Source organism: Salmo trutta, chromosome 21, assembly GCF_901001165.1.
Source record: "Salmo trutta chromosome 21, fSalTru1.1, whole genome shotgun sequence".
In the NCBI taxonomy this organism is placed as follows: Eukaryota; Metazoa; Chordata; class Actinopteri; order Salmoniformes; family Salmonidae; genus Salmo; species Salmo trutta.
Window position 1 is genome coordinate 34,649,410 of NC_042977.1, and position 13,266 is coordinate 34,662,675.

General features: G+C 46.6%; 1 protein-coding gene across 1 annotated transcript in view; it reads right to left on the reverse strand.

Moving 5' to 3' along the window:
• The window catches only part of LOC115157244 (dynamin-3), a 44,778-nt gene extending 34,246 nt beyond the window's left edge, over positions 1-10,532 (reverse strand). The window contains exons 1-3 of the mRNA XM_029705329.1: positions 10,220-10,532; positions 9,580-9,895; positions 16-89 (exon numbers count right to left, since the gene is read on the reverse strand). Coding sequence (XP_029561189.1) covers positions 16-89; positions 9,580-9,740 — 235 coding nt within the window. The 5' untranslated portion in view covers positions 9,741-9,895; positions 10,220-10,532. The remainder of the gene's footprint in view (positions 1-15; positions 90-9,579; positions 9,896-10,219) is intronic.
• Positions 10,533-13,266: the final 2,734 nt, after the last annotated feature.

Below are 13,266 nucleotides of genomic sequence, written 5' to 3' on the forward strand. Positions count from 1 at the left end.
GAGCGCGTGTGTTACCTGCATTGGCACTGATGAGCTGCAGGACAAGGGGCCTGCGGGTGACGATCCCAGAGCCTCGGGGCAGGAAGTCTCTGCAGACAGACAGCCAATCAAGACAACAACACAAAGAAACAGCTAGGGCTGTGATGATTATGGATGTTTGGGAAACAATTATTTATCACGCAAATAGTCTCGGTTATTATAATAATTGTCATTCTTGTTAAAAATGTTTAAAGCTGGTAACGCATCATAATGCATATTTGGAAATGAGCTACAAAATCACTAATGAATACAACTACAACATTCTTAATGACTACAAATACAACATACCTTATTGAAAAAAAATACAACATACCTAATGGATACAAATACAACATACCTAATGAATACCACTACAACATACCTAATGGATACAACTACAACATACCTGATGAATACAACTACAACATACCTAATGGATACAAATACAACATACCTGATTAATACAACTACAACATACCTAATGAATACAACTACAACATACATAATGAATACAACTACAGCATAATGAATGAATACAAATACAACATACCTAATGAATACAACTATAACATACCTAATGAATACAACTATAACATACATAATGAATACAACTACAACATCCCTAATGAGTACAACTATAACATACATAATGAATACAACTACAACATACCTAATGAATACAACTATAACATACATAATGAATACAACTACAACATCCCTAATGAGTACAACTACAACATCCCTAATGAATACAACTACAACATACCTAATGAATACAACTATAACATACCTAATGAATACAACTACAACATACCTGATGAATACAACTACAACATACCTGATGAATACAACTACAACATCCCTAATGAATACAACTACAACATCCCTAATGAATACAACTACAACATACCTAATGAATACAACTACAACATACATAATGAATACAACTACAACATACCTAATGAATACAACTACAATATATCCGCCTACTCCTAAAATTAATATTAAGATGATTATGACAATAATGTTTTTTGTTCACAATTAAGGGAACGCAAGAGTGAGAGGTCTGGTCTCAGGCACACTCGTGCACCCACTATGGCGCATTCACCTCCAAGGGACTCTGGAAGTTTCCGAAGGCAGCTCTTCCAAGAGGATTCGAAGTCACCCGAGCCATCTCGGGAATCTATGACGGGTGAGTTGGATACTCCTGAGTTATGCAGTTCGTTATCAGTTGGGAACGTTCACGAAGGATGAATAATAGCTGTTGTCTGTACTGTGGAGGGGCAGGACATTTTATAGCTACCTGCCCTATTAGGAAACCCTTGTCTCTACTGGGTACCAGTACTATGATGAGTCAGACTGGGAGATCCCTAATTCCCATCACCCGTACACCCCTTTTTGCTATTGTGCTGTGGGGAGACCAATCTAAGTGCTCATTGAATCCGGGGCTGATGAAAGTTTATTGGATGCCACGATGGCTTCAGAGCTTGGTATTCCCATTCAACCTCTCTCTGTGCCCATGGATGCTAGGGCACTGGACGGCAGCTCTATAGGGGAAGTTACCCATAGTACTGTGCCCGTTCAATTATGGGTTTCTGGTAACCACAGTGAGACAATCCAGTTCCTCCTCATTGCATCTCCCCATGTTCCGATTGTTTTGGGATATTCCTGGCTTCAAAAGCACAAACTCATAATTGATTGGACCACAAGTTCCATCCTGGGTTGGAGCCCATTTTGCCATTCCCACTGCCTTCAAGCAGCACAGCCTTACTCAAGTAGTCTTCCTCAGGATGTTAGCAAGATTGTGGATGTCTCTGCTATTCCCACAGAAAACCATGACCTCCTGGAAGTGTTCAGTAAGGCACGTGCTACTTCCCTTCCCCCGCACCGTCCTTATGATTGTGCCATTGAACTTCTCCCAGGCACTACACCACCTCGGAGTCGATTGTATTCTCTTTCTGGACCAGAGACCAAAGCTATAGAGGAGTCTCTGGCCACTGGGGCCATCCGTCCGCATCTCCTGCCAGCGCAGGGTTTTTCTTTGTGGAGAAGGACAAGACCCTGCCTCCGTGCATTGACTACCGGGGACTTAATGACATTACTGTTAAAAATCGTTACACCCCTAACTCTCCTCTGCGTTTGAACCTCTCCAGGGGGCCACCATATTTTCCAAGTTGGACCTTCGAAATGCCTACCACATGGTTCGGGTACGCGAGGGGGATGAGTGGAAGACAGCTTTCAACACAGCCAGTGGACATTATGAGTACCAGGTCATGCCATTTGGACTCACCAACTGTTTTCCAGGCTTTGGTCAATGATGTGCTTCGGGACATGCTAAACCGGTTTGTGTTCATGTACCTTGACAATATCCTGTTTTTTCCCCCGATCTGCACAAGAACATGTTCTTCATGTCAGACAGGTCCTTCAGCGCCTCCTGGAGAACCAACTGTTTGTGAAAGCCGAGAAGTGTGAGTTCCACCGCTCTATCTACTATCACCTTTCTGGGATATGTCATTGCTGAGGGCAATGTTCAGATGGATCCTGGAAAGGTGAAAGCAGTGGTGGATTGGCCTCAACCAACATCCAGGGTGCAGTTGCAACAGTTTCTTGGTTTTACAAACTTCTACCGCCGTTTCATTCGGGACTACAGCACCCTGGCGGACCCCTCTCGGCACTCACCTCTCCCAAGGTACCATTTAAATGATCTCCAGCTGTCGACAAAGCTTTTGTGGAGCTTTTGTGGACCTGAAGCATCGGTTCACAACAGCATCCATCCGGACCCCTCGCGTCAATTTGTGGTGGAAGTGGATGCTTCTGATGTTGGAGTGGGGGCCATCCTGTCCCAGGGATCTGCCCAGGACCAGAAACGTCATCCATGTGCCTTCCTGTCCAATCATCTCAATCCTGCTGAAAGGAACTACGATGTTGGCAACCGAGAACTCCTGGCGGTGAAGATGGCTGGAAGGAGCAGAACAGCCATTCCTGGTCTGGACCGACCATAAAAACCTGGAATATCTCTGTACAGCCAAGCGCCTCAACTGCAGGCAGGCCGGTGGTTCCTCCTGTTCACCAGATATAACTTCACCATTTCCTACCGCCCAAGCTCAAAGAATGTTAAGCCTGACGCCCTCTCCCGCCTATACAGTTCCTCTGCCACACCCACAACCTCTGAGACCATTCTTCCTACCTCATGCCTTGCTGCCACTGTGGATTGGGGTATTGAGAACCTGGTCCGTGAGGCACAACACTCTCAGCCTGGAGCTGAAGGGGGCCTGGCTAACCGGCTGTTTGTCCCTAATCCAGTCCGGTCCCAGGTCCTGGAATGGGCTCATTCCTCCAGGCTGACCTGTCATCCAGGGTCCCGTCGTACACTAGCCTTCTTCCGGCAACGTTTCTGGTGGCCCACAATGTTTCCTGACGTCTCTGTGTGTGCTCAGAACAAGACTCCACGGCAAGCTCCTTCTGGCCTCCTTCAGTCACTACCAGTCCCTCATCGTCCCTGGTCTCATACATCTCTGGACTTTGTCACTGGGCTCCCTCCGTCTGATAGCAACACTGTCATTCTGACGGTAGTCGATCGGTTCTCCAAGGCCGCCCATTTCATCCCTCTCCCTAAACTACCTTCTGCCAAGGAGACGGCCCAGCTTATGGTGCAGCATGTCTTCCGGATCCATGGACTCCCGGGAGACATGGTCTCCGATCGGGGTTCTCATCTCAGTTCTGGAAGGCATTCAGCACCCTTATTGGATTGTCGGCCAGCCTGTCATTCGGATTCCATCCCCAAACTAACGGTCAGTCAGAACGAGCCAACCAAGACCTGGAGACCACCTTAAGGTGCCTGGTCTCAACCAACCCCACTACCTGGAGCCGTCAACTGGTCTAGGTGGAGTATGCCCGGAACACCCTTCCCAGTTCTACCATGGGACTCTCCCCTTTCGAGTGCTCCATGGGGTATCAGCCTCCACTCTTCCCGGAACAAGAGCAGGAGGTCAGTGTACCCTCGCCCCAGATGTTTGTCCGCCGCTGTCGACGTACCTGGAGAAGAGCCAAGGCGGCTATTCTTAAGACCAACTCCAGGTATCATCGACAAGCTGACCGTCGCCCGACCCCAGCTCCCCGCTACCGCATTGGGCAGAGGGTATGGCTTTCCACTCGGTATCTGCCCTTTCGGGTAGAGTCCCGCAAGCTGTCTCCCCGGTTCATTGGTCCTTTTCCCATCTCCAGAGTCCTGAGATCCACTGCTATCCGTTTTGTGTTACCCCGTACCCTCCATATTCACCCTACCTTCCATGTGTCTAGGATTAAGCCCGTGTCACACAGTCCTTTGTCTCCAGCCCCCCCCCCCTCCATCGGGTTATCGATGGCCAGCCAGCGTTTACGGTGAGACGCCTTCTGAAGGTTTGACCCCGGCTGGGAGGGTTATGGCCCGGAGGAGAGGTGCTGGGTCCCTGCTAAAGACGTCTTGGACCCGGCCCTCATTGCCAATTTCCACTGCCGACACCCCGGTCAGCTAGGTATGCGCCCAGGTAGGACACCAGGAGGCACGCCCTGATCTGTTTCACCTGTTCCTGTGATTGTCTCCACCCCCTCCAGGTGTCGCTCATTTTCCACAGTGTATTTATCCCTGTGTTTCCTGTCTTTGTGCCAGTTCGTCATGTTTTGCAGAGGGGTCAAATACTTATTTCCCTCATTAAAATGCAAATCAATTGATAATATTTTTGACATGCGTTTTTCTGGATTTTTTGGTTGTTATTCTGTCTCTCACTGTTCAAATAAACCTACCATTAAAATTATAGACTGATCATTTCTTTGTCAGTGGGCAAACGTACAAAATCAGCAGGGCTCAAATACTTTTTTTCCCTCACTGTAAATATGATCCCCAATCAGAGGCAACGATAAACAGCTTCCTCTAATTGGGAACCATATTAGCACCAACATAGAAATAAACATACTAGATCACCCCCTAGTCACACCCTGACCTACTACACCATAGAGAACCAAGGGCTCTCTATGGTCAGGGCGTGACAGTACCCCCCCCAAAGGTGCGGACTCCGGTCAGCAAAACCTGAAACCAAATGGGGAGGGTAGGGGGGTGATTAGTGTCGGTGGCGGCTCCGGTGCAGGTCGTAGCCCCTGCCCAGACCCCAGATCCGGCCATCGTGCTGGGCTAAACGGCATGCCTGGACATCGGCGCAAAGGAGGACTCTGGCCATGGAGCTGGGTTGAACGCCATGCCTGGACTGGGCACCAGCGCAAAGGAGGGCTCCGGCCATGGAGCTGGGTTGGATGCCGTGCCTGGACTGGCCACCGGTGCAGAGGAAGGCTCCCGTCCTGGAGCTGGACTGGACGCCTGGACTGGGCACTGGCGCAGAAGAAGGCTCCGGCCTTGGAGCTGGACTGGATGCCTTGCCTGGAAGCTCCGGACCGTTGACCATCGCTGGAGGTTCCGGACCGTGGGACCATCGCTGGAGGTTCCGGACAGTGGAAAGTCGCTGGAGGTTCCGGACTGTGGACCGTCGCTGGAGGTTCCGGACTGTGGACCGTCGCAGGAGGTTCCGGACTGGGTAACGTCGCCGGAAGCTCTGGACTGGGAAACGTCGCCGGAAGCTCTGGACTGGGAAACGTTGCCGGAAGCTCTGGACTGGGAATGCGCACTGGAGGCCTAGTGCATGGAGCCGGTACAGGTGGCACCGGACGGGTGACACACACTTACATTACATTTACATTTTAGTCATTTAGCAGCGACTTATAGTAGTGAATGCATACATTTCATACAATTTCATACATTTCATACATTTTTTTTTCTTTGCTTCAGGGCGAGTGCGGGGAATAGGCACAGGACGTACCGGACTGGGGAGGCGCACTGGAGGCCTGATGCGTGCAGCAAGTACAGGTGGCACCGGACTGGTGACACGCACTTCAGGACGAGTGCGAGGAGCAGGCACAGGACGTACCGGACTGGGGAGGCGCACTGGAGGCCTGATGTGTGGAGCCGGCACAGGTGGCACTGGACTGGTGACACGCACTTCAGGGCGAGTGCGAGGAGCAGGCACAGGATGTACCGGACTGGGGACACGCACTTCAGGGCGAGTGCGAGGAGCAGGCACAGGACGTACCGGACTGGGGACACGCACTTCAGGGCGAGTGCGAGGAGCAGGCACAGGACGTACCGGACTGGGGAGGCGCACTGCAGGCCAGATGCGTGGAGCCGACACAGGTTTCACCAGACTGCTAACCGGATCTTCTGGTCGAATGTTGAGGAGAACACACTTGCACAACATCTCTCTCATAACTTCTCCATTGCCTCACTGACAGTCTCTGGCTCTTCCCGCGGCTCAGCCGCCAGCTCCATGTGCCCCCCCCCCCAAAAAAATCTTGGGGTTTCTGTGGCCGTGGTCTGACGATACGCTCCTCCAGAGTTTGCCATTCGGGCTCTGGCACTCTTCTCAGCTCGACCGGCCACCCCTTGCGCCCCCCCCCCCCCCCCCCCAAAAAAATATTGGGGTTGTCCTTGGGCTTTCTGTGGCCGCGAACCCTGGCGTCGTTGCTGTCCTCCATTATTACCTTCCGTCTGCCGCCAAGGAAGGGTTTCGCATCCACCCATCACTTCTTCCCATGTCCAAAACTCCTTTACCTGGTGAACACGCTGCTTGGTCCTGGTTTGGTAGGATATTCTGTCACGTTCTTGGAAATGAGCGGACCAAGGCGCAGCGTGAGTATAGTTCCACATATTTATTTAAGTGAAACTAACAAAACAAAATAACAAAACTTACAAAGACTGTGAGGACGTAGTGCCCAAACCCACTAACAATCAATCAATATCCCACAAAACACAGGTGGGGAAATAACTAACTAAATATGATCCCCAATCAGAGGCAACGATAAAGAGCTGCCTCTAATTGGGAACCATATTAGCACCAACATAGAAATAAACATACTAGATCACCCCCTAGTCACCCCCTAGGGCGAGACAGACGCAAACTAGTGCCTGCTAAACATGATGTTTCTTTCATTTTATAACATTGTGAAAGATGCCTTCAATGGTCACTCATGAGGTAGACATTTTGGAAATTTGATGTTCAGTGCATTTTTATGGGTAGTGCAAATGTATTGCCTAATGTGAAACAGTAATGCACTGTAATTTACAGTATTGTTGCATACTACATTCAAAGGGCAATTCTTTTTAAATCTATCTTACATTTTTTGCTATTAGATGAACTGGTTGTTCATTATATTTCACAGGAAACTTATATTTTGGATCAATGGTTGTGGGGTGAAATATGTCTACAAACAAAAAAAATGCACAATGAAAGGTTTTAAATGTAAGATGCAACAATTGTTACCACTTTGGAGTTTTGTACTACGAGTTTTGAAAATTCACCACATACTGTATTGTAAATAAACTAAAAATGATGACTTCAGTACATACCAGTCTACTACCAGACGAGAGTGAGATTGGGTGTGTGTGTGTATGCGTGAGTGTTGGCTCATGTGTTTCCTTGTCTATATGTATGTTTAGGACACTTGTCATTTCTCATCACACAGTTGAACGCTACAATCCTGACGCAATTGAAACAACGGCTAGGCTAGATGAATATTGATCATGAGATTGCCCTCTATCTATGGGCTAGCAAAAAAGATGAGTCAGAACCCTGGTGTCCATTCAGCAGCGGTGTGGGGGAGCCAACCCTGGACAGCAGGATCATTACTCAGCTGGATCCCAGGTCTCAGGGGTGGCCGGCTGAGCTTTGACTGATGCTGCTGCTGACAACAACCCTGCACCTCATCTATCTGGACCTGGGTCGTATTTTCTAGGCACCAAATGGAAGAAAATGGACAAACAGGGAGGGACTCCAGAATCTTGTCCTATAAGAAATCTTATTTTTTCCGTTGCAAAAGATTTTGCTACGGTGTGCACTAATGAATACAAGCTTGGCGATAGCAGAAACATCTTCTATACATAGCATAAATTACCAGTCTTTACCATTCACGTTTGTCTGTAAATATTTGTAGACATAGGTCATACTTCAGAAACAGTTGTCTGACTTGTCTGACTACTCTATAACCTCCTCTGTCTCTATCCAATGGCTTCTGTTTATGTACAAACCATATTCAAGGGTCACACTGTGTCATAATGTACAGTACCAATTCATCCCACAGTGAACAAAATCGAATGGAAACTCTTCTTCACGATTGACAGCAGAACTGATTTGATCATATCAAGATGAGAGAAGAGTGGTGACAGGTATATGTACTGTATATCCAAAAGTCCTTACAACAGTCATTTCATGACTTATTTTACAGACAATATCATTCACCCTCTGAGACACCCACATCCGAAATACCTTTAATCAACTACAGTACAGAGGATACAGAGGATTCGTCTTATAATAATGTAGGCACTTGTATTTGTCCTGTTTCACACATGTAAAAGCATGTATTATACCCATGTGTAAATTGGAAATGTGTTTTTGCATATCCCAACTCCCCCTGAGACACCCTCAGAGAGTGGGGTTACGGCCAGGGTTCTGCCATTATCAACGGCGACCCTGGAGCAATCTGGCTTAAGTGCCTTGCTCAAGGGCACATTGACAGATGTTTCACCACCCTGTCTATTTTGGATTCAAACTAGAAACCTTTTGGTTAATGGCCCAACTCTCTTACCGCTAGGCTACCTGTCACCCGCATTTGTCTTGGGACAAATGATAATTGGTAATATAATACTCAACCAGATGATTCAGCCTTCATTCAGTTCAATCTCGCATTACAGTTTCATTCCATTCATTGGTAAATAGATGTCTTGAAATAAACCAAGAGGCAAAAGGACGGAGAAATAATTACTCTTCACCTAAAGATGCTTTCATCTACAGAGGTTTACATCCTTCATTTACTCTGAAACAACAACAGCCTATGAATCTCAGTTGTTTGACAGAAATTAGAAAGGGATAGTCCGTTGTGTCACAGCAGTGAGATAGGCAGTATTGATCCAGTTTATGCTGTAATGACTAGAAATCCTATTGAAACCAGGAGACCACAGCAGACATCTCGGGTTCTAAAGCAACCTTTATGCAGGTGGTGGGGTGGACATGTTATATTTCAACCCAATACTGTAGGCCTATAGACATTATATATGTATAGTTTACAGATAGAGACATGGATTTGTGTAAAGTGATTGAAAACAAATGTTGTCTCTGTTTAAATGGTAGATCTACTGAAGAAATTGATATTTCAAGGAATGAAACAGGCTGGATGGGGCTGAAATCCCGAGGGTGTTGCGGTAACCCAAATACCGGCTCCCCTGTCATATAGCCTGCAATGCAATAGGAATGTGCGTTGAAAATAAGATGGAGACGAGCTCGAGCTCCTGGCTACGAGATGATCAGGGACGCCACAGCGCGTGCGTCCTCTGGGAAAACAAAACGTGACGGGGATGGACACGACTGAGGATAAATTGGCCGTGACAGGACATCCCCAAGGTTAACAGGAGATTGTATTATTTCTAGCCCTAGTATTAGTAATGAATTTGACGTGTTGTGCTTGGCTGCTACTCGTTGAACCTACCTGCCAACGAAGTTCTCCAACACCGAGCTCTTGCCAGCGCTCTGTCCGCCGACTACCGCGATCTGTGGCAGGTCAAGATTGCAGCTCTGACCGATGCCGCTGAAAGCGTCCTGGAGTTTATTGACCAGCGGGATCAAATCCTCCATTCCTCGGTTACCCATGGTGCTAGCGGGCGGGGGGGCGCTCAAGATGAGAGAGAAGGAAGAGAGAAGGCAGGGGGATGTGGTGATATATTTAGTCCAGGGCTACCGTGCTTGTTGATGTAGTGAAGTCATCTAGCCGCGCAATGCCCCGAGCCAAGCAAGGGTCGATTCGACTGAGGAGAGACAGGGAAAGCGAGGCAGTCAGAGTAGGATTGCGCAGTTGTTTGCCTCCAACACCGCACACACACCATTATTTTCAAGGGCATTTGGGGAATGAGGTCCTGTTAAAATTCGCCTCTAAAAGCCATCTATAAAGCCGTGCAAATTTGTAGACATAATTCCATAGATTACATGCATCAAGAGGAAAAATAACCTACACCAAATGATACGCGTTGCATCGAATATTATGTTTTGCTTACAGGCAACACGTTAATAATAAATACATCGACATAATTTATTATATTATTTTTCTATAGCCATTTATCATTTAGACCTACCCTTTCTCGAGGATTCCTTGTCGTTTTGAATGTCCGAGCGACAAAATCGGTCGCTGTCCAGTGCTGAATCTGAACAACAGGCAGATCCAATCCAAGGTCCGGATCGAAACGCGATTATGGATTATACAAGCAACGCCACCTGCTGTAAATGAGCATCGGTTAAATGTTGATGTCCTGTCCTATAATAATGTTTTGCTCGGGTCGTTTTGCTCGGATGGAGTCAAAGCTTCATTCTGAACGAACCCAAATTCGCCTCTATAACGGATTAATCATATATTTTTATGCAACCGCGATAATTGCGAGGAGGCGCTGCGTTTGGTGTTCAGATTGACATATGAAATGCCCAATGACAGCAGGGGAGCTGTAGTCGCGGTAGGCCTATAGGCAGGGCGCATACAGGTTAGGTATAACAAACCCGCCCCCTGTGCCATAGTGCCATGTTTGCGGTCATGACTCACGGCTGCGCATCACGCACTGAGCAGGATTGGATGCGCTCCTTCAGTCCCCTACAGTGAGAGCAAAAATAACATGTCGTATATTTGAATTTGAGGGACACTGACACATTCATGCCCAACTCATCCCCCCTTTCCATCACGGCCTCTTCTATCGTGTGTGAAAATGCATGATATAAAGATGTATTTTGTTTGATGGCAAAGCATACTGTTCCATAGCAGGTGTCTGGCCTGGTATACAGTCGGTGTGTAGCTAGGCTACCATAGGCCATAGGCACACGCTGCCTATTATAACCTCACCAAGCCAACATCTATGTTAGATAAAAGCCATTCTCTTTCCTCCATTCATTATAACAATAGTTATATCTTACATTTGACATGTTTATTAAACATCCGCATTATAATCAGTGGCTAAATGTGTTTGGTCATTAAGGCCTACTGTAGAGGATGTCTGACCCTGGTGAGGGCAGACATGGCACACTATAACAACAGGTTAACATTCCAAACACCTAAAGAACTCTGCTACACGATGACCAGGTGTCCCATTCAAAATAATAATAAATAATAATACATTTCATTTGTATAGCGCTTTTCATTACAGAGTTATCAATACCATCATCAAGTTTGCAGATGACAAAACAGTGGTAGGCCTGATCACCGACAACAATGAGCCTATAGGGAGGAGGTTAGAGACCTGGCCCTGTAGTGCCAGGAAAACAATCTCTCCCTCAACGTGATCAAGACAAAGGAGACGATTGTGGACCATTCTCATCGACTGGGCTGTAGTGTCCACATCACCAACAAACTATCATGGTCCAAACACACTAAGACAGTCGTGAAGAGGGCACGACAATGCCTATTCCCCCTCAGGAGACTGAAAAGATTTGTCATGGGTCCTCAGATCCTCAAAAGGTTCTACAGCTGCACCATCGAGAGCATCCTGACTTGTTGCATCACTACCTGGTATGGCAACTGCTCGGCCTCCGACCACAAGGCACACCAGAGGGTATTTCATACTGCCCAGTACATCACTGGGGCCAAGCTTCCTACCATCCAGGACCTCTACACCAGGCGATGATAGAGGAAGGCCCTAAAAATTGTTAAAGACTCCAGTCATCCCAGTCATAGACTGCTCTCTCTGCTACCGCACGGCAAGCGATACCAGAGCGCCAAGTCTAGGTCCAAGAGGCTTCTTAACAGCTTCTACCCCCAAGCCATAAGACTCCTGAACATCTAATCAAATGGCTACCCAGACCCCTCTTTTACGCTGCTGCTACTCTCTGTTTATTATCTATGCAGTCACTTTAACTCTACCTACATGTACATATTAACTCAATTACCTCGACTAACCGGTGCCCCCGCACATTGACTCTGTACCGGTACCCCCTGTATATAGCCTCGCAACTGTTATTTTACTGCTGTTGTTTAATTATTTGTTACTTTTATTTTCTATTTTTTACTTATCTATTTTTGACTTAACACATTTTTTCTTGAAACTTCTTAAAGCATTGTTGGTTAAGGGCTTGTAAGTAAGCATTTCACTGTAAGGTCTACACCTGTTGTATTCGGAGCATGTGACAAATAACATTTGATTTGATTAATCTCTTAGCTGTACTTGGGGGGGGGAAGGAAAAAAAAACTGGCACTATATATACAATAAAAACAACATACAGTTTAAGTCAGAAGTTTACATACACCTTAGCCAAATACATTTATACTCAGCTTTTCACAATTCCTGACATTTAATCCTAGTATAAATTCCCTGTCTAAGGTCAGTTAGGATCACCACTTTATTTTAAGAATGTGAAATGTCAGAATAATAGTAGAGAGAATTATTTATTTCAGCTTTTATTTCTTTCATCACATTCCCAGTGGGTCAGAAGTTTACATACACTCAATTAGTATTTGGTAGCATTGTCTTTAAATTGTTTAACTTAGATCAAACGTTTCGGGTAGCCTTCCACAAGCTTCCCACAATAAGTTGGGTGAATTTTGGCCCATTCCTCCTGACAGAGCTGGTGTAACTGAGTCAGGTTTGTAGGCCTCCTTGCTCGCACACGCTTTTTCGGTTCTGCCCACAAATGTTCTATAGGATTGTATGCTCTCGTTGGCTGGCCCTTGCTTCATATTCATCACCAAACCCACTGGCTCCAGGTTATCTATAAGTCTTTATCTCAGCTCACTGGTCACCATATCAGCACCCACCCGTAGCACGCGCTCCAGCAGGTATATTTCACTGGTCACCCCCAAAACCAATTCCTCTTTGGCCACCTTTCCTTCCAGTTCTCTGCTGCCAATGACTGGAATGAACTGCAAAAATCACTGAAGCTGGAGACTTATATCTCCCTCACTAACTTTAAGCACCAGCTGTCAGAGAAGCTCACAGATCACTGCACCTGTACATAGCCCATCTGTAAATTGCCCATCCAACTACCTCATCCCCATACTGTTATTTATTTTATTTATTTTGCTCCTTTGCACCCCAGTATCTCTAGTTGCACATTCATCTTCTGCACATCTATCACTCCAGTGTTTAATTGCTATATTGTAATTATTTTGCCACTATGGCCTATTTATTGCCTTACCTCCCTTATC